We start from the raw sequence: 25,280 nt of genomic DNA on the forward strand, positions 1-25,280 counted from the left end.
ACTCATCACACACAGTGTGCCCTCAATGACCTTCGTGTAACTCATCATACACAGGTGTGGCATGGGTCGAGCCAGGCAGTGAGTCCTAAGTAAAAAGAAAACTAACCACAGAGTCAAAAAAAAAAAAAGAAAAGAAAAAAAATCAGGATGGGAAGCCACCGTATGGGGGGAATGTCCCTTTAATAAGGTACTAACGGGCTGGAGAGATGGTTCAAAGCTTAAGAGAACTGCTGCTTTTCCACAAGACCCAGGTTCGATTCCCAGTAGATCACAACTATCTGTAACTCTAGCTCTGGGGGACCTAGTGCTCTCTTCTGGCCTCCAAGGTCATCAAGCACATACAAGGTACACAGACATACATGGCACAAAGCACCCCCCATATAAAATAAATAAGTATTTTTAATGAATTAAAGCTTACTCAATCCATGTTCCCACAGTAAGAGATGATGTCACCCTCCCCTTGCTGACCAGCATGCTTTCTCAGGACTGAAAGCTGAACAGCACTTTAAAAAGCTACAGCATGTTTGTCTCTCTGTACAGTAGGAAGCAGAGAGTTCCCTAGATTTAAACTACTCTGGCAGGAAAAAAATTAACCTAATAAATGCAGTCGGGAGTACAAAAAGAGTGCTCAAAACATTATATACCCCAAGGCTAGGGAGAAAACTCAGTCAGTAAAATGTTTCCATTGCAAGCAGGAGGAGCTAAATTCAATACCTAGCAACCATAACACAAAAAAGCCAGGCCTGATGGCACCTAACTAGCACCTTTGACCTCCACAGGCTAAACACACACACACATGTACACACATATATACACACAAACACACAGCATGCTCAGACACACACACAAAGGCACTGCAAAACCTAGGTATATGGGGCTGGGGAGATGGCTCAAAGGTTAAGAACACTTGTTGCTCTTGCAGAAGACCTGGGTTCAATTTCCAGCAGCCACATGGTGGTTCACAACTGTCTGTGACTCCTGTTCCCAGGGCATACTTTCTTTTGACTTGACCTAAGCACCAGGTATGCAAGTACTACATATACATATGTACAAGTAAAACAAGTATACGCATAAACATATATGCATACATGTGTGTGTTTAAAAATCATAAGTATATACACTAATATCTTAAATCCACATCCTGCTATCCAAACCATTTCTTCACTAGAGTCTATATTAAAAATGTGGAAAAAAACTTACTTCTACTACTACTTTTTTATTTAATTCCAATAACAAGATCATTCAAGAAAAAGATCTTTAAACAGTTACAGACATGAAGTCAAGTGCTTCTAAATAATAAGAATTTTATAACATTTTATTTCATAAAAAAAGAATTATTACTTTGTTAGCTTTCTTAGAGTAACAAAGTGAGTTCTGGATTTACTACATGGGGGAAAACCCTTTATACATTCAAAGAAGTATAACATTATTCATAGCAGACTCTTAGAAGCTGCTTTTGCTAAATAAAATGCACTGCCTCTTCCCTGGGCCCCACGAGATAACTAAAAGCACAATGTAGGCCAGGATGCTCTGCCTTCATTGTTCATCTGTCTCCTTGGGCATTCCATAAAACACCAGGCTTTTAAAGATGGGTCTGTGTCATCATCCTTAACTTCCAGTCACCTCAGGTTTTAGTGACAACAGGACCTGAGGGGACTGAAAGTGCCTCAGAGCAAAAGCTTAAGACAGATCACCACATGTACTGAGGGCAGTTACGACCCTGAGCCACCCTGAGCCAGTGATCATCTTCAAGGAACCAGGTTAGTGGCCTGAGCAATGGCAGGGATAACTTCTCACTGGACCAACCTGCAGGATGAGATCTGAGACAGTGATCTAAAGGACCACACCTTGACCAGGACTGCCTATGCATCCCTACTGTCCTGTGCCAAGTCTTCCTCTATTTAAAACTGAAGCTCATGGCAGTAATCTGAAGATGAACTCTGGGCATCCAATCCTCTCCAAATTGACAAAATCTCCTTTCTCTGCTTTCACCACTTTTTCTTTGGCCATGGGAGCTGAGATTTCTGCCCTAAAACTCAGGTGGCCAATTGTTCAATCCCAGCCCTTGGGAGGCAGAGGCAGGCAGATTTCTGAGTACAGGATCAGGCTGGTCTAGATAGCAGGTTCCAGGACTTTGCTTTGCTATGAACAGACTGACTTTAGATGAATTTATTTCATATTAGAACATAACAGAGGAAGGTACTGAAACAAGACAGCAATGGATCTTACTCATCAGCTCACTAAGTAAGACAACCATTCATCCCTCCTTTAAATCAGCATGCATTTGATGTTTTAAAAGCAGGCATAAATGTCCAAAGGGAAATGAGGATTCATCACATATAATTAAGCATTCAACTTGTCAATCTGTGCACAGGCAGCCATTTACCAAGCCTGTGATTCCAGAGGCCAAACAGCCGTTTGTAATATCTAAGCTTACAGACCCATGTAAGGGAACCCAGCACACAGAAATCTATACACATCCAAGGCTGTTAATCACAAATGTGTCCAGAAAGACAAGTGTTTACATCTGCAAGGTCCTCAGGCTTTCTAAGTGGAAACTCAAGTAATTAGTGTCATTTGCCTGACTTGGTTTATGAATACATAAAGACACACTGAGTGAGATGTGGTGGCCCATGCCTGTCATGTCTTCACCTGAGAGGGGAAGGCAGCGGAAGTCAAGAGCTGAGGGGGTGTGGGAGGAGTTGGATGGGGGGAAGGGGGGAGGAAATGCTGTCAATACAGTACACTCACATATGAAATTCTCAAAAATCTACCATAATTCTAACTTCAGCCTCATTGCTGTCTACTGTGAATTATCATTACTATCACTTAAAAGACAGAGGTAAGAGCCCAAATGCAGTGGAGGAAATGCACATGACCCCTAAGAACGAGCCCAACAAAACTTTAATGTAATGCACTGCTTTTCCTTTTAATATGTGTTTGGTGCGATTGGTAAAAGGAGGAAAAGGGGTGGGGAGTGTTAGCTCAGGATTGCCTCAGCTAGCCTATGCTATGTGAGACCCCATTTCAAAAGACTAAAAACCAAACTAAACAAATTAGAATAGGTACTAGCAGAAAAACACATGTGAATGTATTATTTTAGTTATTATAAGTTAACTTAAGAGTGATTCCTGCATGCATTTGACTGTGGCCACCGTGAATTAAAACTTACAAAATGCCAGGCGTTAATCCCAGCACTCAGGAGACAGAGGCAAGTACATGTCTATGAGTTTGAGGTCTAACTGGTCTACACAATGAGTTCCAGGACAGCCAGGGCTACCCAGAGAGAACCTGTCTCAAAACAAACAAACAACAAACAAGACTTACAGGCTTAGGTCTATGTTCAGCCTCACGTGTCTCCAGCAGTGTCTGCTGGGTAGGCTACAGTGAATGCTGGTACTCACCAATACAAAGAAGTATGCAGTTAGTCCTGCGCAATGGTGAATTATAAAAAATTTGTCACCAATCACTTTCCAATTAAGAAGTATAATCAATAAATCTGCAAGGAAGAAAAAGGAGATGTCACATTGGAAAAAAAAAAGCTGCTTGGTTGCCTAAGTGTACTTACCTCGCTGTCTGTTAACTCTGGCTGTCTGTCTGTCTGACATCACAGCACTTTGTACATCCCTGACTCCGCTCACTTTTGAACAAAGTATCTGTTCCTGTTTATCTGCCTCACCCCCCACCCCCGCACACACACACACTGTGGCCACTCCAGAATGTCAAGCTAGGTTGACATCTCTCAGAATGTCATCTCAGAATGTCAGAAGTTTCATCTCTCAGACTGTGGGGTGGGGGTGGGGAGCGAAGGCCAACACCTGGCAATACTAACAGCTGCCTAAAAGTACTGGCAAATAACTTGTTTCCGGAGTTAAACAAAATGAAAAAACCATGATCAATCAAAAATAACCTGAATGCAAGTTTTTTTGATTTTTAGCCTTACATCAAGGCAAGCAGGAAAGGTATCAATAAAAGATACAATTATCATGTCTTCTATAATACTGTTCTTGTTTTTGTTTTTTTGAGAAAGAGCTTCCAATTTGCTATGTAGCCAAGGTTCACCTGTAGCTCCTTACCTTCCTTTTTCAATGCTGGGATATAGACATATACTACCTTACCGCCCACAGAGAGGGAAATACACACGCACGCACGCACGCACGCACGCACGCACGCACGCACGCACACTAATTATACTAATAGGTTCTTTAGAAAAGACACAGACCATTGCTTTTCTTTCCTTCTTTTCTTTTTTTCTTTTTTTGGATTTAGGCCTCAGTTGTTTGAGGTCTCCGTCTACGAATATGTCCTTTCTTAAAGTTTCAGGCTCTGCCATCATCGATCATTTTATTTTCCCTGCACAGACCTTTAAAGCTGTTTTTCAAATAAGTCAAAAACATAAACAGCATATTCTTTGTATCATTCCCTGGGTAGTTTAAAAAGTAATAAGCAGTGAACAATCTCAGCACATACCAGAGATGAGGTAGCCTGAAGCAGTCGCAATGTTTATGTTCACGTAGGTTGGATCACCCCTATACACATTTAAAACAAAACAAAACACCACGTTATCCTCCTAAACATAGGGGCCATTTTCTTTCATCTGGCTTATTGAGCCAAGGCTTCATGTGGTCCAGGCTGGCCTCAAACTTGCTGGGGCCGCCTTGTTCCTCCTTCCCTCCCCCTGCTAGGATCACAGGATGCACCAGCACACCAGACACAGGACAAATTGTTTTGGTCAGAAGACCTGTTGCCAACACTTCCCATGAAGTTTACTCTAAGCCCAAGCCAGCCTCCAGAATCTTCCTAAGGACTAATCGTTGATTCTTGGCATTTAAACTAGGCTGAACTCTTCTAAGAAACCACCTAACGCCAATCCATACTGGGGTTTTCAGAGTCAAAAACAGGCTGCCTAAGGATGACCAAGAGCAGCCCATGTATTTTCTGGAGTGCTTTAACTATTCCCAGAAGCATCCAAATCCATGGGTGTTAACACAGGGTTTGTCTCTGTTTTAAATGAGGAAGCAGTATCTACCAGTTTAAATGCACTTGGAGGACGCCTAAGGGCCCACTGGCCTATGTGGGGAGTGGGTCACTATCAGTTCTGGGCTCTGTTCTAAACCTGTCTGAGCACAGTGCTAGCTAAGATAATACTTCTGACTGCCCAAAAAAGCATAATGTTTATGCGCACACACACATACATACATACACACACACACATGATTTTAAACTGTACAAAAATGTAACTTTACAAAAAGACTTGTGTCTTCAAGTGATTTGTTGAAATGCCTTACTTAGAAGCAGGGACTCAGTTAAATGAAGAAATCATCTATCTTCCCTCTAATTTTGAGGCAATACTGTCCTATCAATATAATTCTACTGAGGATTAGAGGGACTTACCTAGTACCCAAGAATATAGTCAGAACTAACAATGTGACCCTGGTGTTGTGACCAGGCTCACAAATCCCTACCAATGCAACGTATTTTTTTTTTAATTTTTCTATTTCATTCTTAATTATTATTAGTGTATGTATGCTGTACATACATGTATATGACGTGTTTGAGTGTAGGCACACACATGCTACTGTGTGTGTGTAGAGGTCAGAAGACAACTTTCAGGAGTCTGATCTTTCATTCTACTTTGTATATGGGTCCCAGGGGTTAAACTCAGGTCTCCAGACCTAGGCAGGATGTAACCTGCTGGGCAGCTCACTAGCCTAGGATGGGACAGATCTGCCTCACTCCATCCTTTGTGTGGTTTGTAACTTGTATTACTCTGAAATTAACACAAGTTGAAACTGGTAATAGCAGAGAAAATGCAAAAGAGAAGTCACATTTTCTTCATACAATTTGACCTATAAATGCAAACCAGAAAAATTAGACCTGGAATAAATCACACACACACACACACACACACACACACACACACACACACACACACCCTGCAAAATTTATAATTTACATTTAGTTAAGGTTACCAAGGCAAAACTTGACCAAGGAGTGATATCTTCCCTTTTTTTAAATATATATAAAATTTACTTCTCAAAAGACTGGTTCTGTTTGCAATCATGTTAAGAAAATAACCTTGGGGGAAATTAAAGATATGATGTTTAGATTGAGAATACAAACTCTGGTCAAGGTATGAATAGGCTAAAATTGAGTCACCTTGAAAAAAAATCTTCCTAATAATGAATATGTATCAGCTGCTCAATCCTAGAGGGACAGTTTCACACTTATGGCAGGGATGGTATCCTTGTAGCCACATAGTGCTGGTCAAATCACCTGGTTAAACTGTCCCTATCCCACATGGCCCGGAGCCATCTCACACCTGTACTCGCTACCACCGACTCCTTGCACTGAGCTGCCGTAAGCCTTCCTGAGTAACTCCATCAGCTTGCAAGCTTTCTGCAACCGCAGCTGCTCTCAATGTTTACAGCATTTTTATGGTTACCTTAGATTATTACATCTACTAAATCATCAAATATTTACAAGTGTTGGGTTTAGCTTCTTTAGCATGGCCATCTGTAAGACCTGTTTCAATTCTCTGATGGCAGACAATGGGTTACAGACAGCTCTGAAGACAGGTCTTAAGCAGTGATTACTCCAGCTGACTGTCCTAGCTCAGTGAGGACACTGTTTTGCTCACAACTGTTTGTAATAACTTGGTTTTGCTCAACTAATCATATTCTCCTTGTCTGAGCTAGCAATTGCAGTATGAAAGGAAAATGGCCCTCAACATTTGTGCTCAAATCTAAAATCATTTTAATGTAATTGGCTGAAGTTGGACCGAATATAAGCACTTTAATAAGGCATACATTAATAAGGCATACATCGGAGATAATCGATATGCTTTCTGTTTTAAAGGAATGTAAATGAGGCTTTTATTAATAATGAATAGCAACTCAGGCATCAACTTAAGTAGCTGGGAAGGAAACAGCTTACCAGAGTGGATCAGCTATAGTAGCCTCGTCGAAGAAGAAGAGGTATAAGCCGAAAATCCCAACCAGCAAAGAGTGGCATGTAGATACTACCCTGAAACGAGACGAGGAACACACACACACAAAGATCTCAGTCTTTGTAATGAACAACTCGTTCCTCTATGGCATTCCCATCCTGAAAGATTCACACCTCGAAGCATTGAACATTAAATGCAGGAGTATCATACATCTGGGAGTGACTAACACTGTCATTTAGGGCCAGAGGCATGGCTGGGCAGCACAGCACTTGTCTGGCATGCAGGAGGCTCTAGGTTCAATCTCCAGCACCAAAAATAATCAGGGGCCAGGGTGGTGCTGTGTACCTTTATTCCAGCCATTGGAAAGCAGAGGCAGATGGATGGATCTCTGTGGAGTTAAGACCAGTCTGGTCTCCATAGCCAGTTCTACACCAGCCAGAGTTATGTGATGAGAACCTGTCTCAAGAAATCAAGTAATAGCCAGGCAGTGGTGGCACACACCTTTAATCCTAGCACTTGGGAGACAGAGGCAGATGGATTTCTGAGTTTGAGGCCAGCCTGGTCTACAGAGTATGTTCCAGGACAGCCAGGGCTACACACACAGAGAAACCCTGTCTTGGGGGAAAAAAAGAAAGGAAGGAAGGAAGGAAGGAAGGAAGGAAGGAAGGAAGGAAGGAAGGAAGGAAGGAAATCAAGTAATAATGATAATGACAATGGTAATAAAGTCATTAAGAAACCATAGGGCCACAACCTTACTTTCATATGAACAAGTTCTATAATCCTGAGTGAATCATTTCTCTGACACAGTTGGTAAGGCCACAAGCCTGCGTCCTTCAAGTTCCATCAGCATCAGTGTGGCTGCAGGATGAGTCTCCTGCTCTCAGGAGGACTGACTTTGGCATCTACTGTCTTTAAATGGTTCCTTCTTATGCCCCTCACTGCTAGTGCGGGAACCTGGGGCCCACTTAGGCCATACAAGTGCTTCACAACTCAGCTCCACTTCTGGCCCATCTCTGTATTCCTAAAGCAATCTGAATGGTTTACGACTTGAAGATTCATTGTCTAAGAGATCCAGTTCCCAGTGTTGGTCACAGGAGTCAGCGCACTTGAGATGACTCTTCAAGGAGCAATAACAGACAGATGCTCATGGATCCACTCACCATCAGTAGGAAAACACTTCCAAATAGAAAAGTTGAGAACCACTGATCTGCTGCTTTCATTTAGTTGTCTAGTGTTGGTTTTTTGAAATAGGGTATTGCTCAAGCTGGGCTTGAACTTGTGGAGTTCAAGGGAATCTGCTCAAGAATCTGGAGTATAGGTCTATAGCATTAGGAAACCTTCCACCTGTCCCTCTGAGACCTGTGTGTCACCTCCCAGTGCTTGAACTGCAGATGAGCCACCAGGCCTGACTGTGCGGTGCTACAGACACAACCCAGGGCCTTCTGCATACTAGAGAAACGCCCCAAGCTACAAACAGAGCTACACACCCAGCAACTCCTTTTACCAGATATTGAAGTGAAACACAATCCAGATTCTTTTCTTGCATGGAAGAAAATAAGTTTTGGATGAAAATCCATTCTTTAAGCCGATCTAGTCCATGATATGGCCTGAGACCTGACCATCTAAGACACGGCAATCACCCACGTACAACGAGGCTGGCTTTTTAAGCTAGCTTCAAAGTTTCCACATATTTATTTAGAATTTATATATAAAAAAGGGTCTTTTCATTAAAATGAAGGATACAGGGATAAAACTAGAAACTACTGATGTGAAATGTCTATCTGTGACCACGCCCCCAGTTTCTAACAGCAAAGGAACTTCATCAACCAATATTACGTTTTATATTAGAAACATTCGTTGGACCTTGAACTCAAATGAGTCTACCTGATCAACTAGATCTCTTAAGGAGATCAACCACGTGATCCCAAACTGTATTTTAAATTCACAAAGAGAATCATGAGTTTGGCCAGTGACAAAGGAACTGTTGTAAATCAGGGCAGCATTTGGAAGTGTAATAAATCCATCTGATCTGGTTTACAAGTCTGATGCTTTCAAGTCAAGCACACGTGCATTCCTTCGAGAACAGGAGGATAGAAGAAGAAATTCCTTGATATGAAGTCAAACACTGCATCTATTTATTGATTTGTTATCGTGTTCAAGACAGGGTTTCTCTGTGTCAGTCTGACTGTCCTGGAACAGTAGACCAGGCTGGCCTGGAACTCACAGATCTGCCTGCCTCTGCCTCCCAAGTGCTTGAATTAAAGGTATATGGCACCAAGACCTGGCATTCAAACACTTAATCTAAATCCCCACACAGAGGGTGGAAGTTATCCAAAATCCTACGGGAGGGAAACATGGTCTCTCCTAAAGTCCTGACTAGTGGTTAGTAACCATATGTTAAAGTCCTGACTAGTGATTAATAACCATACGTTTACAAAGTTTCTTTTTCAGCCTCCTCCCAGGGTGGATCAATCCTGCATCCTAGAGGACCTAAGTTCAGTCCCCAGGACAACAATGACGACAACAACAACAATAAGAGTCTATGCTCCTAGAAGCTGCTGTCAGTAAACATCTGAGATTTTTACTTTTTTAAATCATATTCCTGGAAAAGCAAAAATGCAAATCCTATAGTAGCTAAAAAGAAACACCAAGTGGAAAAAAGTTGAATTTTGTCGTTTTTTTTTTTTCCAAAAAAAATGTTGTCTGCTGTTTGGAGCATGTTTCAAGGCTGGAGGTTGAGTTTTAAGACACAAATTTGTACTTTTTAAAAAAAAAACAGCCCAACTTTCCTTTGTACTCTTTATCTTTAAGCTCCAAGTATCCGAGCTCCTGCAGCAAGCAGGAAAGAGAGAGACCCCATTACAACAGTTAAATGAATCTTATATGACACCAGATTTCCTCTTCAAAGCAGAACTCAGTTTCACACGTTATAATTTCCTGTGCCACAGAACAGAGACGAGACTAAGTCAAAAAAAAAAAAAAAGTCTCCAATTTCATCTGCATCTCTGCTTCCGCTCCCTGCGTCCTCCCCATGTGTTGGGTAGCTTGCAGCTACCCAGGATTCGAAAGCTTTTACAGCATCTAACCACATTGAAAAGGAAACAAAAAAGAGCTCAAAACTCACTCAGAAAAGCCTCTCTCCCACTCGTGTTTCCCACCACCCTATCTTCAAATGTTAGAAAGGGTTTTTAAAAATAATCATGTATAAGCTGGAAAGGTGGCTCCGCGGTTAGGAGCAGTGGGTAATTAAGTTCGATTCCCAGCATTCACAGGGAGGCTCACAGCTATCTGTTAACTCCAGTCCCGGGCGGTCCAACACCCACTCTGGTCCTCACCAGGTTCCGCCAGCCCAGCATACAGTCCAAGCATACAGACACAAGTGCAAGCCAAACATTCACACTACATAAAATAAATGTGTTTGTTGTGAATTTTTCAGAGAGGAAAACAGAACTTCAACTAAGCAGACTTAACTGAAATTAAAAACAAAAAAAAAGTCCCTAACATTCTGATTTTATGTGTATAGATGTTCTGCTTTCCTGTGCACCTGGTGCCCATGGAAACCAGATGAAGGCATCAGATCCCTTTACAGAGGTCGTAAACTGTGCTGTGGGCACTAGGAACTGAACCCAGATCTTCTGAAAGAGCAGCCACCACTCTTAACCACTGAGTCACCTCTGCAGCTTCGTCCAGCCCCTCCAGCCCCTCCCAAACATCTTCTGATATAAAAATCCTTAAAACTTTTTCTTCTATGATCTCATCTTTCTTCTATTCCTAAGATAAAAAAAGTTTTGACCTTGAATTTTTAAAGAGCCTAAATGACTTCTTTTTAAATCTCAGACTATTTTTAAGTCGATTTATTACATTTTCACGGATTTACCTTGAGTTCCACTCGATCTTCTTCTCAATGCTAAGATCGTTATAACCTGAAGAAACTCTTGCCGAAAACCAGTAACTTACAAAATGGAAAAGAACCTGAAAGACGACAAAGCTGCTGCAGACAGTGGCGACGGCCAGCTTAGTGTTGGCCTCCATAGTCCCTCAGCCTGTGGGACAGAGAGAGAGCATGGCTCTAAGTTGCTGTCACACAGCCAGCCTACAATCATTTCGAAATCTAGTATACATTTATTGCACCATTTTTAATACAAGTACAAGAATATAACAAATTTTTTAATGTAAGGAAAATAAACCAAAAATCCGTTAAGTCTTCTGTTTCTTCATTTACTAGTGTCATATCACACATTTGTCATTGAAAACAAAAATGCTTTAAATGTACTTTTTTTAAGTACCTAAAAGGTACTTTAGTACCTCACAGATCTTTGTATCATAAAAAACATTTTAACATAATAATTCAAACTTATCTTAGGAACTTAACACTAAGAGGAAATTTCAATTGCTATAATTTCAATGGCTACAATTAAAGTTACTCTTTTAACAGTATTTTAATTATATATAGACAAATCACCTGTTTCTCTTTGACTCAGTTTTCTCATCTATAAATTGAAAGAGTCGGATAATTTCTAAGAATCATTTAAGCCGAAGTCATAGACCATTGCCTGCAAAAACAGACAAAAATTAAATTACATAATTTCTAAGAATCATTTAAGCTGAAGTCATAGACCATTGCCTGCAAAAACAAACAAAAATTAAATTACAAAGCTAAAAACTGATTGTATAGTGAGACACAACATTGAAGACAAAGGTTAAATTTTAAGAAATAAGTAATTACAAAGAACCACCTGGGCTGAAAAATAGCTCAGCAATTAAAAGCCCTTGTGACCCTGCAGGGAACTAGAATTTGGCTCCCAGCACCCTGCACCCAGAGTAGGTGACTTTCAACCTTCTGTAATTTCAGATCCATGGCATCCAACACCCTCTTCTGGCCTTTATGGGTACTGCACTCATGTCTATACAATGATACATACATACAATTAACTAATTTGCAGGGCAGTGGTGGTACATGCCTTTAACCCAGCACTTGGGAGGCAGAGGCAGGTGGACATCTTTGAGGCCAGCGAGTTCCAGAACAGTCAGAGCTACACAAACAAACAAACAAACCATACCACTGTAACTAAAATAAAGGCACTCTGGAACAGTAGTGGAAAAAACAGTAGCATCCACATAAATGTATACACACACTCAAAGTATGTTTTCTATATTGTTGGGCTGAACTTTATTTGGCTCCTAGAAAAATCTTTAGGGCCAGGCATGGTGGCACATGCCTTTAATCCCAGCAGTCAGGAAGCAGATCTCAATGATTTGAAGCTAACTTGGTCTACAAAGTGAGTTCCAGGATAGCCAGAGCAACACAGTGAGACCCTGATTAAAAAAAAAGAAAAAAGAAAAAGAAAAGAAAGGGAAAAAAAATGAATCTTAAGTACATTCAGAGCAAAAAGAGCTAAGGCACTTGCTCATATCCAGCAGGCCAGCATCATTCTGTGACCAGCTGGTCAGGTGAGGGGGAAATGAATCAAGCTTATACATTTTCAAATTCCTAATTTGAAGAAATAGAGTCACCTACTGAAGCCAACTCACCAGACCAAAAAAACAAGTCGTTGCCTGAGCCACATCACTAAACCCACTTCATCTCCTGCCAACCAGGATATCATAATTTGAATTAGTCTCCCACAGGGCTCCTTTTGACCAGTAATGAATTCTCTTCTCCTCCCTCCTCTCCCCGCCCCCACACCCACCCCCGTATATGCTTGGTAAAATTATTGATATTGCTATTCTTCTCTGTACAACTCCATTAACTTTATTGCTTATTTGCTGTTTATATTTCTTTTAGTTCATTGTGTGTGTTGGACATTAAACAATTAATTTGTAGTCTTTTAATCTAGGTTTACTATTAACCAAATACTACATGAAAGTCAACTTTGTACATCAACTAAATGTATTATGACAGTACCGTGTGCCACAAATGCAGACCTGGAGGCCAGGGGAATAGCTAACTAGAGAAAATGGAATCAGTCACCAGAGGATACTGAGAGTTTCCACTCAACGAAGATGATTTGCCTGAAGGCTCTGGATGCTCACCACTGACCCTGGAGCATGGGCTGCTGGCACTTTTGTTAAAATTCAATGTATACATGGGCATTTCTTGACTGCTTCCTAAGTTGTCATAAAACTTACCACATATTACCAGGTTTGTGAATTATTAACTAACCAATGTCCTAAAGAAAGCACTCTAACAATTCACCATTAAGAAACCCGTCTCGGGGAGTAGTGGTAGTGAGTGCTTCTTATTCCAGGTGTCTGCACTCTAACCCCAGCACTAGGGAGACGGAGACAGGGAGACTGCTGTGAATACACACACACACACACACATGGCCAGCCTGGTGTACAGGAAAAAAAATGTCAAAAAAGAAAAAAAGAAAAGAAAAAAAAGTAAAGGAAGGAGGGAGGGAGGGAGGGAGGGAGGGAGGGAGGGAAGGAAGAAGGAAGGAAGGAAGGCAGGCAGGCATGTATGCATACATTATGGGCCGAAAACGTGACTCAGTGAGTAAAAGGTACTTGTCACCAAACCAGACAACCAGAGTTCCAACCCCGGGATCCTCGTGTGGATCAAGAACACCAACTCCTGCAAATCACCCCAACCTCCACGTGTATCCTTAACACATATGCAATGACACACATCCACACATACGTGCGCATCACACATACCACACATATACACATCTACACATACATGCACACATCATACATACATACACACGTACATTAAATAAGAGATTTTTAAAAATTAAAAAAAAAAACATTACTTCCCCACACCCTGAGTCCTAGTTTTTGTAAATTGTTATGGTGGACAAATGTTTTATATATTTTTATGTGTATTAGTATTTTGCCTGTGCATATGCATGTATGTAAGCCCAGTGCATGCCTGGTGTGGGCAGAGGCCAGAAGTGGGTATCAGATTCACTGGAACTAGAGTTACGGATGCTGTGAGTTAGCACATGGGTGCTTTGATTCAAACCCAGGTCCTCTGAAAGGATTCTAAGTGCTTTTAACTGCTGAGTCATCTCTCCAACCCCCAACACTTTATACTTTTTTTTTTTTTTTTTTTTTTTTTTGGTTTTTCGAGACAGGGTTTCTCTGTGTAGCCCGGGCTGTCCTGGAACTCACTCTGTAGACCAGGCTAGCCTCGAACTCTCGAACTCAGAAATCCACCTGCCTCTGCCTCCCAAGTGCTGGGATTAAAGGCGTGCGCCACCACCGCCCGGCCCCACTTTATACTTTCAACAGATTTATTTTGTTTTCTTGGGGTATATGATGAGAGTATTTCTCTGCCAAAGGGGTGGGGTGGGTTCCATTTATAACTAAACAAAGAGTACCATATATCCAAGCTGTGGCTTCTATTAAAGGCTCAGCAGACAGAAGCTAATTAAATTGTTCTATCTCAGATCTGCTTCTTAATAAGCAGCTGCTTGCTTAATCAGTCATGTCAAATCAAGGCCTCATCTAGAGATTACTTAAATGTCCCCCAGAAAGCCAAGGCCTCTTGGTAGCAGCAGCTGCCCCTGTCCGCTCACTTTCAGGTACCAGAGGATGGAACAGTAACAACAGACAGAGAAAATGACACCTAATATTAGCCTAGATAGAGGGCCTTTGCCGACTTGGCAATCACTAAGCATTGGAAATCACAGGGAGAGTGGAGAAGCATTAAGCCTCATTCATGTACCACTACATGTGGCCAGAAGCTGGCAGGAGGCGAGGAAGCTGTCCTAGTGGGAGCTGTCCTAGAAAAGAGCAGCTGGAACAGACAGGGAAAGTGTACAAGACTGTTGAGAAATGAATTCTACCATATAATTAATTAGCTGTCTTGATCCACAGGAATTGTAGACACTAAAGGAACTTCCATTGTCTGCCGAGTACAATGCTGCCTGCTTGCCCTTTTCCCACGAGATGGTCTTAGGTCACGGATGAGCTTAGACCTCTCTCTCCCCTCACTATGAGAGCCCGTCTCCTGCAGGAGGACACTCATTCTCATTTCTGGACACAGGGTCCTGGAAACAGCAAACACACATCTTCAGAACCAACAATACAGCCGACATTTGTCACCTGTCAGCTGTGTAGCGGCTTTGTGTTTGTGTTTGGAGCGCTAATTGGGAGGAGACACCTTGTGAGCCAGTAGGAAGGCAAGGAAAAGTCCTAAAATTTAGGGTGCACCATGAAGCTCCTTTCTCAGTAGGCAAGAATAGCCAGCAGACATACGTGGGGAGGAGTATCCAGTGGTATTCAATGGCTTGAGTAAAAGAGGGTAATAAGGGAAGAAGAAGACATTCTCTTTGTGTGCAGAGGCCAGAAGACAACCTCAGGTGTCATTCCTCTGGAGCTGTCTTCTCTGTTTTCTTTTTGAGACATAATGTGTCATACTGGCCTGGACCTAGCTCAAATAAGCTAGCCAGTGAGCCTCGGTGATCTATCTGCCTCTCTTGCCCTCCTAAAACTGACATTTTTCTTTAAACTTAGGTTCTGAGAATCAAACTTAGGTCCTTATGTTTGTCTGATAAGCATTTTACCAGGTGAGAGCCATCTTAACAGCCCAATACCTTCCCTTTTATTGAAATACCAACTAGACACTGAGGCAGACGCTCAAACAACTCAGTTCCCCTATGAATGTTTAGAACCAACTCCTCACCCAAACAACAACCCAGACCCTCATTTCCCTCCGCTCAGTACTCACTGAGGGGATATATTTGAATCACCAGACATGCAAGTAAGAAACACTGCCACGATGTGTAGTGCTAAGAACCCTCCGAGGGGCACGAAGTCGGGCTGTGTGTTTGTCTTTAAGAGCGACAGGGCAGAAGGAAGCCGAGAACAATGACCCACTCATGCTTAGCATTCCTTCTCCATCCCTAGCAAGCTCCCTCCTGCGTTTTCCGCATTTATTCCGATACACAAGCCAGCCAATCTCCAGTTGTCCCTCTCTTCTGATGGAAACACTTCTCATTTCACCCAGAATATGCAGGCTACCAGACAAAGTCTCTTAGCTTGACAATGTTTGCTGCCTCGCTGTACTGGGAACTTCCTCTCTGCACACTAGAGAACCTGGCTATGCATTCCTCACACCTAACACTGCTCTGGGTATGTGCAGCTCTGGTACCCACCCGCAGTGCACCAGGGCTGGATGGCTCCCAGTACTCCTCCCTTGATGCACTGATGCTGGATCGATCACACAGGTCCCACGGCTCTGTGTCCCTAGAGGAGCTGAAGAGCCCTTCCTGCAAGGCTCCATAGCTCAGTGAACGGCGTCCCTCTTCCCATCTCCCAACCTACATCAGCTCAGCCTTCCTGTGTCACTCCCACAAGTGACAAGGTGGCAGCTCTAACAAGATTGGAGGGTGTCAAATAAAAGTCCGGCAAAGTTTCAAACATTTCTCATGATAGATGTATGAGTAATGAAAAAAAAGTGACTGGCTAGCAAAACGTGGTGGATGAATCCTGAGCTAGCTAGCTCGTGTAGAAGCTAGATGTTGATCTAGGAACAGAAGTGGACTTGAGAGACCGTACGCTGGATCATACAAAGATCCGGATTTCTCTCCTGGCTGGCATGATGACTACAAATCACAAAGAAAAATTATGACAGGGAAAACACTTAAACACACACTGAGAGAGGGAGAAAGACAGACAGACAGACGCAGAGAGAGTGTCTTAATACACACAGAGAGATAACTGTATAATACAAAACATGCACAAGGAAACCTCAAACTCATTTAAAATCAGGCTAGGAAAAGTATACCTTTCTGTCAGAAATATGAGTATCCTTTTACCCAGAGTTAATCACCTAGTAAAGAACTGTTAACTTTGTCTAACTAAAGCAGTGGGTTTAGAAATAAATCACATCATAAAGCGTTAATGGGCTTCGGAAGGAGATTTCTTAGAAAGGACTCAGGAGGTTAGAGGTCTCACCTAACATGAGTGAAGAAGCCCTGGTTTCTAACCTAGCACCATATAAAGTAGGCATGGTGATGGACGCCTGTAATCCTAGCACATCTGTTAGCTGTGTGACTTTGATCTCAGCTGCTTAACTCGCCCTAACTGAACCCTGGATTCCCCACTTTATATTAAACACAACAGCAAACCTGACTCTCACAGGAGAATAAATAGTTCTGCTCCTTAGGGTGCTAAGGACAATGCTGAGCATGTGGGTCCCACTGGGTAGCTTCTGCTTCTACGATCGTCCATCACTCTGGTGCCACTCCAGCCAAGAGAGATTAGGCCCTCCACCAAGCACACCTGGCCCCAACTCATCCCCGTCCTTATCAGCCAACACTAAAAATGTTAAGTGTTTACAGTCTTACACACTTATGGTTTGCTTTGTTTCATGCTATGCTCCAGGGGCCATGCCGGATGCTCTCACATTGTCCCCACCATTATAGACTGTGACTCTCTGGAATAATAAAGCTGAAATTAATTCTTTCTACTATAAGTTGCCTTGGGCATGGTGTTCTATCATAACACACATAGTAATTAATATAGCAATCATGCACCAGAAGAGACTGAAATTGGTGAGCGTGGAATGAGAAGGCCCAAACTGTCCTCTACGTGTCCCTGCTCCAGAACCACACTGCCTTGGCAGACCAATCTCAGATTTCACAGTAGAGTTTCCAAACCTTTCAGCCATCCACTCCCATTACAACAGGTAACCCCAGCCTCCTACACAAAAATAAAAAAAGCATCCTGTCGCCAACCACACTGGACACTTGCATCACCTAACTCACCTGCCCATCCATCTGAAGCCGGCCTCTCTCCCAGAGCACTCAGGAGACTTCCTTTTGGACCTCCTTGGGAATCTTCCAATATCGATTTTTCTCTTCCTCAACTGGCTATCTTAGCTTTTCTCTTTATTTTTTTAATTACATTTATTTTATTTGGTGTGTACATGTGTATGTGGCACATGAGTAGAGATCAGAGGACAACTTGCAGAGAAATTGTTTCTCTCCTTCCACCCTGTGGTCCTTCCACCCTGTGGAAGTCTGGTAGGTCTGAGGGCCTGGTAGCACGTGCCTTTACCCACCAAGCTGTCTTGCTGGTCCCTATATCAGCTTTTAAACAAGCTCAAACCCCCAGTGAAACCAAATGCCAACAGACCCACAGCCTCTTCATGAACTCTGTGATGGTTAATAGTCAACCTGACAGGGTCTAGAATCACTTAGGAGATAAACCTCAGGACATATCTGAGGAAACTTGTAGCCGGGGTTAATTAAGGGTGGATTTGCCCAAGACAGTCTTCAATGGGTGGAGTTCTTGCCCTCCAGGTACCTCTCCTATAGTCTGTCTGCAGAGAGGCACAGTGTCTGTAATCATGCCAATCGGTAACAGTATCTTCGCCTGCCTGGTGTGCAACTTTAAACTCCCTCTCTGTACTCCAGGGCACATCTCGCCTTTTCTCTACCTCCTGATACGGTGCAGTGTTAAGGAGGTGCTTCATGCTTCAGCCACCGTGCCTTTGAAGTCATAGTGGACTCTACTCTCAAGCTGTGGGCCAGAAGAAACTCTTTTTCTCAAGTTGCTCTTGCCGGGTATTTTGGCAGAGCCACTGGTGAGATGTGTAACTGCTACAACTGCTGGGCCTCTTCTCTCGACTGCATCTCTTGTTTCTACTTTTCTCACAAATGCATTCTCTTGTTCTATCCACTGCTTGTCGGAGTTCTAGATTCAGGTGATGGTGGCAAATGCCTTTAATGCCAGCACTCTGGAGGGAGACGTAGGAGGAGCTCTGTGAGTTTGAGGTCAGCCTTGTCTACAGAGTGAGTTCCAGGACAGCCAGGACACACAGAGAAACCTTGTCTCAGATAGATGAGATAGATAGATAGATAGATAGATAGATAGATAGATAGATAGATAGATAGATAGATAGATAGATAGATAGACGGATGGGATAGATGGATAGATGGATAGATAGATAGATAGATGAGATAGATAGATAGATAGATAGATAGATGAATAAATGAATAAATAAATCCATTCTTCTGTCCATAAATATCTATCATCATTTCCCATCTCACTTTTCAACCACACCACCCTTACGTATCCTGTTGTTCTCTCTCCAGCACTAGCCATTTCTAGTGGCTAGCTCAGCACTGCCTCCTGCACACAGCACTCATGCCACCTGATCTCCCAGCAGCAGACTTCGTGACTGGTCTGTCTTTAAACTCTCCATTAAATAAGAGATTTCTCTAAGTCCCACTGCCTCCTTCTGGCTAGCTAGCCTCCTAGGTGAGTCTATCAGTATAGCTACCTGTAGCTTTAGTCACCATTTGGATGGAGAGAACTAAAATTTAAAATCTCCATTCCCCAGAGCTCCTGAGGCCTGAGGTACACAGAGCTAGCTGCTCCTTGCCCTTACGACTTAGGGGTTGGGTCTTGAGGCCATCTCAAACCGGCTCAGGCTTGACCGCTAAAGGTCATCTCAGTGTCACCTGCTCCCATGGCCTTCAGCTACACTGCCATATCCTGTCTACTTGAAGTCCTATAGATTCTGCTCCTTAAATAGCTTTCAAAAGATCTATTTTTTCCCTAGCTACCTCATCGCTTCTCTGGCCAACCCCACAATTACTCCTTACTGTGAAGGACTGACAGGCTCAGGGGACTCTTTTGTGAGATCATCTCCAATCATGGCACCTCTAAGCCTGTCCTCACAATCCTTATTTCCCCAATGCTCCCCTAAGGAAGGCTTTGTCTCATCTCCAGGCTCATCTGGCCCTTCCCCTCACATGCTGCTTCTAACTATATAGCCCTGCTGTGTTATTAAAGGTGCAGGGTTCCCTTCCTCCCTCCGTGAGGCCTTCGTACATCCTATTCCCACACTCCCAACTTAACTCCACCCTCACTTCCTCATATCTAAGATATGGACTCCCATAAGCACACATGTGTTCAATGTCTGTTAATAAAATAATGTTCACAGACATTCATATTCTGTTTGTTTTACTGTTTGATATATTTATTTATATCATATTCACCTCTTCCCCAACCCAGGCCTATTCCTAGATCTTAGCATATACAGACATCCCACTCCTAACTTCATGGTTTGTTTATTTCTTTTTTTTTAATAGCCCACAGTGTGAACTGGTGCAGCCCACATGCTGATCAACCCAACAAAGTCCTACCAAAAACCACACCCCTGAAGAACTCTTTGCTCCCAGGGGCTGCTCTCTGTCCATGCTGGAAGACATTCCTATTGTGGTAAGTGATTTCTATACTCCAAGAACTTCATCATTTACCATCTATGCTCTAAGCTGACAACCTAGCTTCTACAGCATAAATGTATAAAAGACCTCATTAATAAACATGTCCAAAAACAAAGTGCCATATAGATATAAACAATATTTTCCCATCTTTAATTCCCTCCATCAACATATGACCTGCATTCCAGAGTTTCATGTATACATATGACCATCTACACTATGTTTTCAAAACTGATCCACTGCCCAGGTATTTACGCAGTTAGTAACATTCTCATGGGCCTAACAGGTAGGATTTAAATCTCTTCCCTGAAAACTTTAAGTCACAAATAAATTAACAGCAGATGAGCTACTCACCAAGCCCAAGAAACTAACTAAAAACCTATCAAAAGTTGAATAGGGACTCCAGGCTCATTGCAAGACTTGTCTAAAGGCTGACACAATGTCCACAATTGGTTACAGGTTTTACCATTTCTATGTAACAAATAACCAATACTTTTCATTCATGTAGAACCAGCAAGCAATTAGGCAAACACACACAAACATCTCAGCTAACTACAGTTAGCATTCGGGTTTTATTTTTAATTTTTGTATAGTATTTGGGATTGAATCTGGGACTTCATATGTGTTAAACAACTGCTCTACCACCGAGCCACACCTCCAACTTTCTTTTTTTAAAAGATAGACTCTCAGTTGCTTATCTTGGCCTTGAACTCATTGTGTATATTCTGGCTTCAACCTCCCAAGTATCGAGGAATACTGATGTGCAGCCCCAGCCCTGCCTTGTTATTACTTTATGTTTAGTACGGGTTTTGCTAGTAGTCTGTGCACCACATGCATGCCTGGTACCTAAGGAAGCCACACATCTCCTGGAAATGGAGTTAAGAACAGTTGTGAGCTGGACATGTAGTGATAGAATAGAACAGAAAAACCTGGGTCTCTTGGTAGAGCAGCCAGTGCTCTTAACAGCTACGGGACTCCTCCAACCCCTTGTTTTGTTATGGTTAAATTATGCCTTGACAGTTTTATGAAAAATTTAGGAGATTTAATTACATTCATCTGGTATGTCTCCGTTTTTCTCTTCTGAGTAAAGTTCAAGAACCATCAGCATTAGTGTTAAAGTCTGCAGAGCCTACAATCAACAGGCAACCCATACAGAAACACAGATCTTCTAACAGCCCTCTGTGTGCGTGTGCGTGTGCGTGTGCACACTCATGCATACATTCAAAGGATGGAACACAGGACCTAGTACATACTGAGTGACCTCTCTATCATTAAGCTACACCCTGGGCCTTACTTTTTTGTTTTCTAAGGCAGGATCTAAGTAGGCCTGGTCACTATGTAGACTACTCACTCTCAGACATCTGCCAAGGTACGTGCCACAAACCTAGCAATGACACTGCTTTTTAACCAGAAGTAATTGAAGGGGAAAATGGTCAACAAGACAAAGCTGAGAAATCCTAAGTTGACTCACTTATCTGAAACCTGTGATCTAGAAAAAGGAAACCTCACTACTGCAGAAAAAATTCTCACGCGTGCAGATTGTAACAGCACACGGGAATAAGGACATCGTCGTTTATGTTTGCCCTCCATTCCCTCACCCTGAACTGACCTGCCGAGCAGGAATGGATGCATTCTAAAGAGACACCAATCTCCTCTTTGGCTCAAACTGTTGGTGAATGAACCCAAGATATTAGTGTTTCCTTTTCTGCTGAGAGAAAATGGAGGACACCTTGAGGTAATCCAAAGGAGGAACCTGCCTCCAGGATAAAGAGTTACAACCTGTCGGATGACTGGGGTTTTTTGCTGGAGAAAAATGGCCAAGAGACCTGGTGGCCAAGAGACCTCACATTGTGCCCTACTCTTCCTGCTTAAGCCCCGCCTTCATGTCAGGACATCCTGGAGATAGACTGGGGAAGTTACTGGATCTCTTCCGCCATCTTTCCAATATGGTCACTTTGTCCTGCCTTCCACTATCAATGTGGCTCCTTTAGTTGGCTTACTGAGGATGGGGAGTCAAACCTGGCATGGTGGAGCACAGACTGTGACCCCTGAGTTTGGTAACAATCTTCCAACCCTTTTGTCCCCAGCAACATGCAACAGAAGTTAAAGGCCAGACTCTTCAATTCTGCCTGCTACAGACCCTGGCGACTTGAGACTTATCAGCTATATTAATAACAAAACATAGCATGCCCTCACAAATCTATGTACTAACTTAGGCACAGGAGGCCAGGACAGGAAGGAACTAAATCTAGTCCCTAATGAAGCTCTGTGCAGTCACCCAGGCAGGATCTGTACACAGCTCTAGGTGGCTCTACCATTGCAGGCCAGAGAACTCCTGACAATTCCTATCTCTACTGAAAATGCCTTTAATCAAAGGTTTTACCTAATCTGACATAATCCTGTCTCTCCATTGCTATCTTAAAAGCCTTCTAGGATTCTTTCTCTGATCTCTGCTCAGTGCAGTTTCTATGGTCATGTCGTTGTATTTACTCATTTCCTGGGAGGGAGTGAAAGGGGCTCTGTGGTTTAGGAACAAACAAACCATCAACTCAAGGCAACGCCTGAATTCTCTGCAATCCTCCTGCCTCTGCCACCCAAGTGCTAGAATTTTGGGAATGAGCCACCACACCCAACAGAAGTCTTTCTGTAGTTTATTATAATAGGAAAAGTTTTCTTTTTTTTTTTTTTTTTGGTTTTTCGAGACAGGGTTTCTCTGTGTAGCCCTGGCTGTCCTGGAACTCACTCTGTAGACCAGGCTAGCCTCGAACTCTCGAACTCAGAAATCCGCCTGCCTCTGCCTCCCAAGTGCTGGGATTAAAGGCGTGCGCCACCACCGCCCGGCTAGGAAAAGTTTTCTGATAAAGAGTTTCTCCAAGAGCTAGTTCCTGCCAAAGTTGTCTGACATGTCAAATGTGGGTAGGGTTATACCATCTCCTTAGTTTCTCCCCAAGAATCCCTGCCCCCTCTCGCCAGGTTTCCTTCCCATTTCAGAGGTTATTAATTGGGATTTTTTTAAACCATTTTTATTATTTTCCTCGACTGCATTAAAACACTCCACATGCTTTAGTGTGGGGTGTTCTGTTATTGTTGGGGTCTTTCCTGTTTGTTTTCAGTCCTTGGAGCCCTCACGAGCTGGACAAGCACCCGGCCACTGTAGGCCATCTCCAGCGATCTTTGTACTTTCTATTTTCAGACAGGCTCTAAACTGCCCAGGTGGCCTTGAACTTTCCGTCTGCCCTTTTATCTTAAAAACAAATGATATCTAGCACTCATGTATTACACGTCACCTTTTATCTTTTGGCATATTTGGTTGTGTTCTCCCTGCTTTTTTATTCTGTGCAGCCGACATTTATTCCCCAGACTTTAAGAAATGCCTAACAAGATATATGGTCCTCACCCAAAAGGCCTTTCTCTCCAGCTCTCCCTCCAGCCCGCTGTTCCAGCCCACTGAACTCTCCCTACCCCCAGGAAATCCAGTTGGGTTTCTAGGGCCCAGAGGCTCAGAGTACACATGTGATTTATGGGATAAAAGTTGCTTTTTCTCATCTCACCCTACTTAAAACTTTTTTTTCTTTTTTATAAAGAAGCTTTTGTTCTTTAAACATTTGAGTTCCAATTACAGCAGCCCGTCTATTTGAATTTATTCTTACTTTGTTTTTTAAAAAGGGGGGGGAGGGGTGTTTCGGGATGGCCAGGGAAGTAACACTGAACAGGAACCAAGACTCCAAAATGTGGGTACTCCTTGTACTCTCAGCCTCAGATCTCTAACAGACTCCCCCACCCCACCCCACCCCGGGTTTTCTTTTCAACAAGACACCAGATCAGCAGCAGAAGTACCTTGGTTCGGCATTCAGATTGTGAACACTGGGATGGAAGGAGAAGGTCCAAAAACCGGAGCTGAGAAGAAGGGGGAGGGATGAAGGAGAGCCTAGACTCTGGAGGATGGAGTCGGGCCACAGGAGGTGGAAGTGAGCCAGTATGGGGGTGGCCCTCCTGACTGCTGTGGTCCACACTCCCTGGACCCCAGGGCACCCCATGTTTTGTTCTGCAGTCCACTTCCCTACTCCTGAAGCCTGACAGGCCCAACTCCAAGTCCTCCAGCTCCTCTTCCAGAACCCTCTGCGAAGCCAGCTTCTCCAGCTGTTCTCTGCTGGGCTGGCTGAACTCCCAGAGGCTTTGCTGCAGCTTCTCCACCTGTCACAGCTTCTTCCTTAGGTTCTTGATCTTCTTGGCTTTCTCTCTGGTGGCAGCAGAGTCAGATGGATCAGAGGCAGCTAGAGGCGTGGCCTGGGGGCCATAGAGAGCCCTAGGCATCTGGGCTGTGTCTCCCAGAGATACCTTATCAAGAGTCCTGCTCAACGCCTCTGCGTCTTTCTCCTACTGCTGCCGCATCGGCTCCTTCAGCATCAAGTTGCGTTTGGCTGTCTTGGAGAGGCCTGTTTGACCACCTTCAGGTCTGGACTAGGTGACCGATGTGGTAGCCTCTGGGCTCAGTCCTGGGGGAAGTTCTGGTTTACTCTTGAAAAACTACACATACTAGTTTTCATAGACTGGGACCTCTTCTTGGTATACGATCCCTTCTTTGACCCTCCGCTGCTTGTGCCACATTCTGTCGGGTCTCTGTGTTGAGGCAATGTACTTGCCTGTCCCCATGGCCTCAGGGATGCTGGTGGTTTCCATGGCTGAGTTGGGGGCAGCCCTGGGGATTCAGCAGCGAGGTAACTTCTTAGCCTGCTGCTTGGTAATGGATCCTCCCGGGTCCTAGCTGCTGAACTCTGGATTAACCAGAACATCTTGGGTGGGTGTTGGATGTGGGGGTTGGGGGGAGGGTGCAATAATTGGGAAGTCACACTAACTGCAGTTTCTGGCACAAATCAAAAGTACATGTTTAAAAGCTGGTACTATTTGAAAGCTAGTCTTTAATAAAATTAATTTCCAACACAATCCTAGACCTGAGCAGTAGGAGTCTGTGCTGTAAGGGCCCTGCTGCTGAGGGACCAGGTGGCAAAGCATCAGCTGGGAAAGCTGGAGGCCAACGTTTTCTTCCTGATATGCTTATTTTCAAATCAGTGTCCTTCCCTTCTCAGAGAGAGATCCCAGCAGGAGCTGTTTGGCTTAGAACATCTTCTTGGCCCTCTGCCAAC

At 43.3% G+C, this 25,280-nt stretch overlaps 1 protein-coding gene and 1 pseudogene across 2 annotated transcripts in view; both read right to left on the reverse strand.

Moving 5' to 3' along the window:
* LOC114608236 (transmembrane protein 56) overlaps positions 1–25,280 on the reverse strand; it is a 53,292-nt gene that overhangs the window by 16,006 nt on the left and 12,006 nt on the right. For both annotated transcript variants that reach the window (XM_028752187.1, XM_028752188.1), the window contains exons 2-6: positions 11,412–11,502; positions 10,827–10,992; positions 6,937–7,026; positions 4,471–4,529; positions 3,405–3,499 (exon numbers count right to left, since the gene is read on the reverse strand). In XM_028752187.1, the coding sequence (XP_028608020.1) occupies positions 3,405–3,499; positions 4,471–4,529; positions 6,937–7,026; positions 10,827–10,981 (399 nt within the window). In that variant the 5' untranslated portion in view covers positions 10,982–10,992; positions 11,412–11,502. The remainder of the gene's footprint in view (positions 1–3,404; positions 3,500–4,470; positions 4,530–6,936; positions 7,027–10,826; positions 10,993–11,411; positions 11,503–25,280) is intronic.
* LOC114608228 lies at positions 21,179–24,816 on the reverse strand (annotated as a pseudogene).

The sequence above is a fragment of the Grammomys surdaster genome, unplaced genomic scaffold (assembly GCF_004785775.1).
Source record: "Grammomys surdaster isolate TR1022 unplaced genomic scaffold, NIH_TR_1.0 125881, whole genome shotgun sequence".
Lineage (NCBI taxonomy): Eukaryota > Metazoa > Chordata > Mammalia > Rodentia > Muridae > Grammomys > Grammomys surdaster.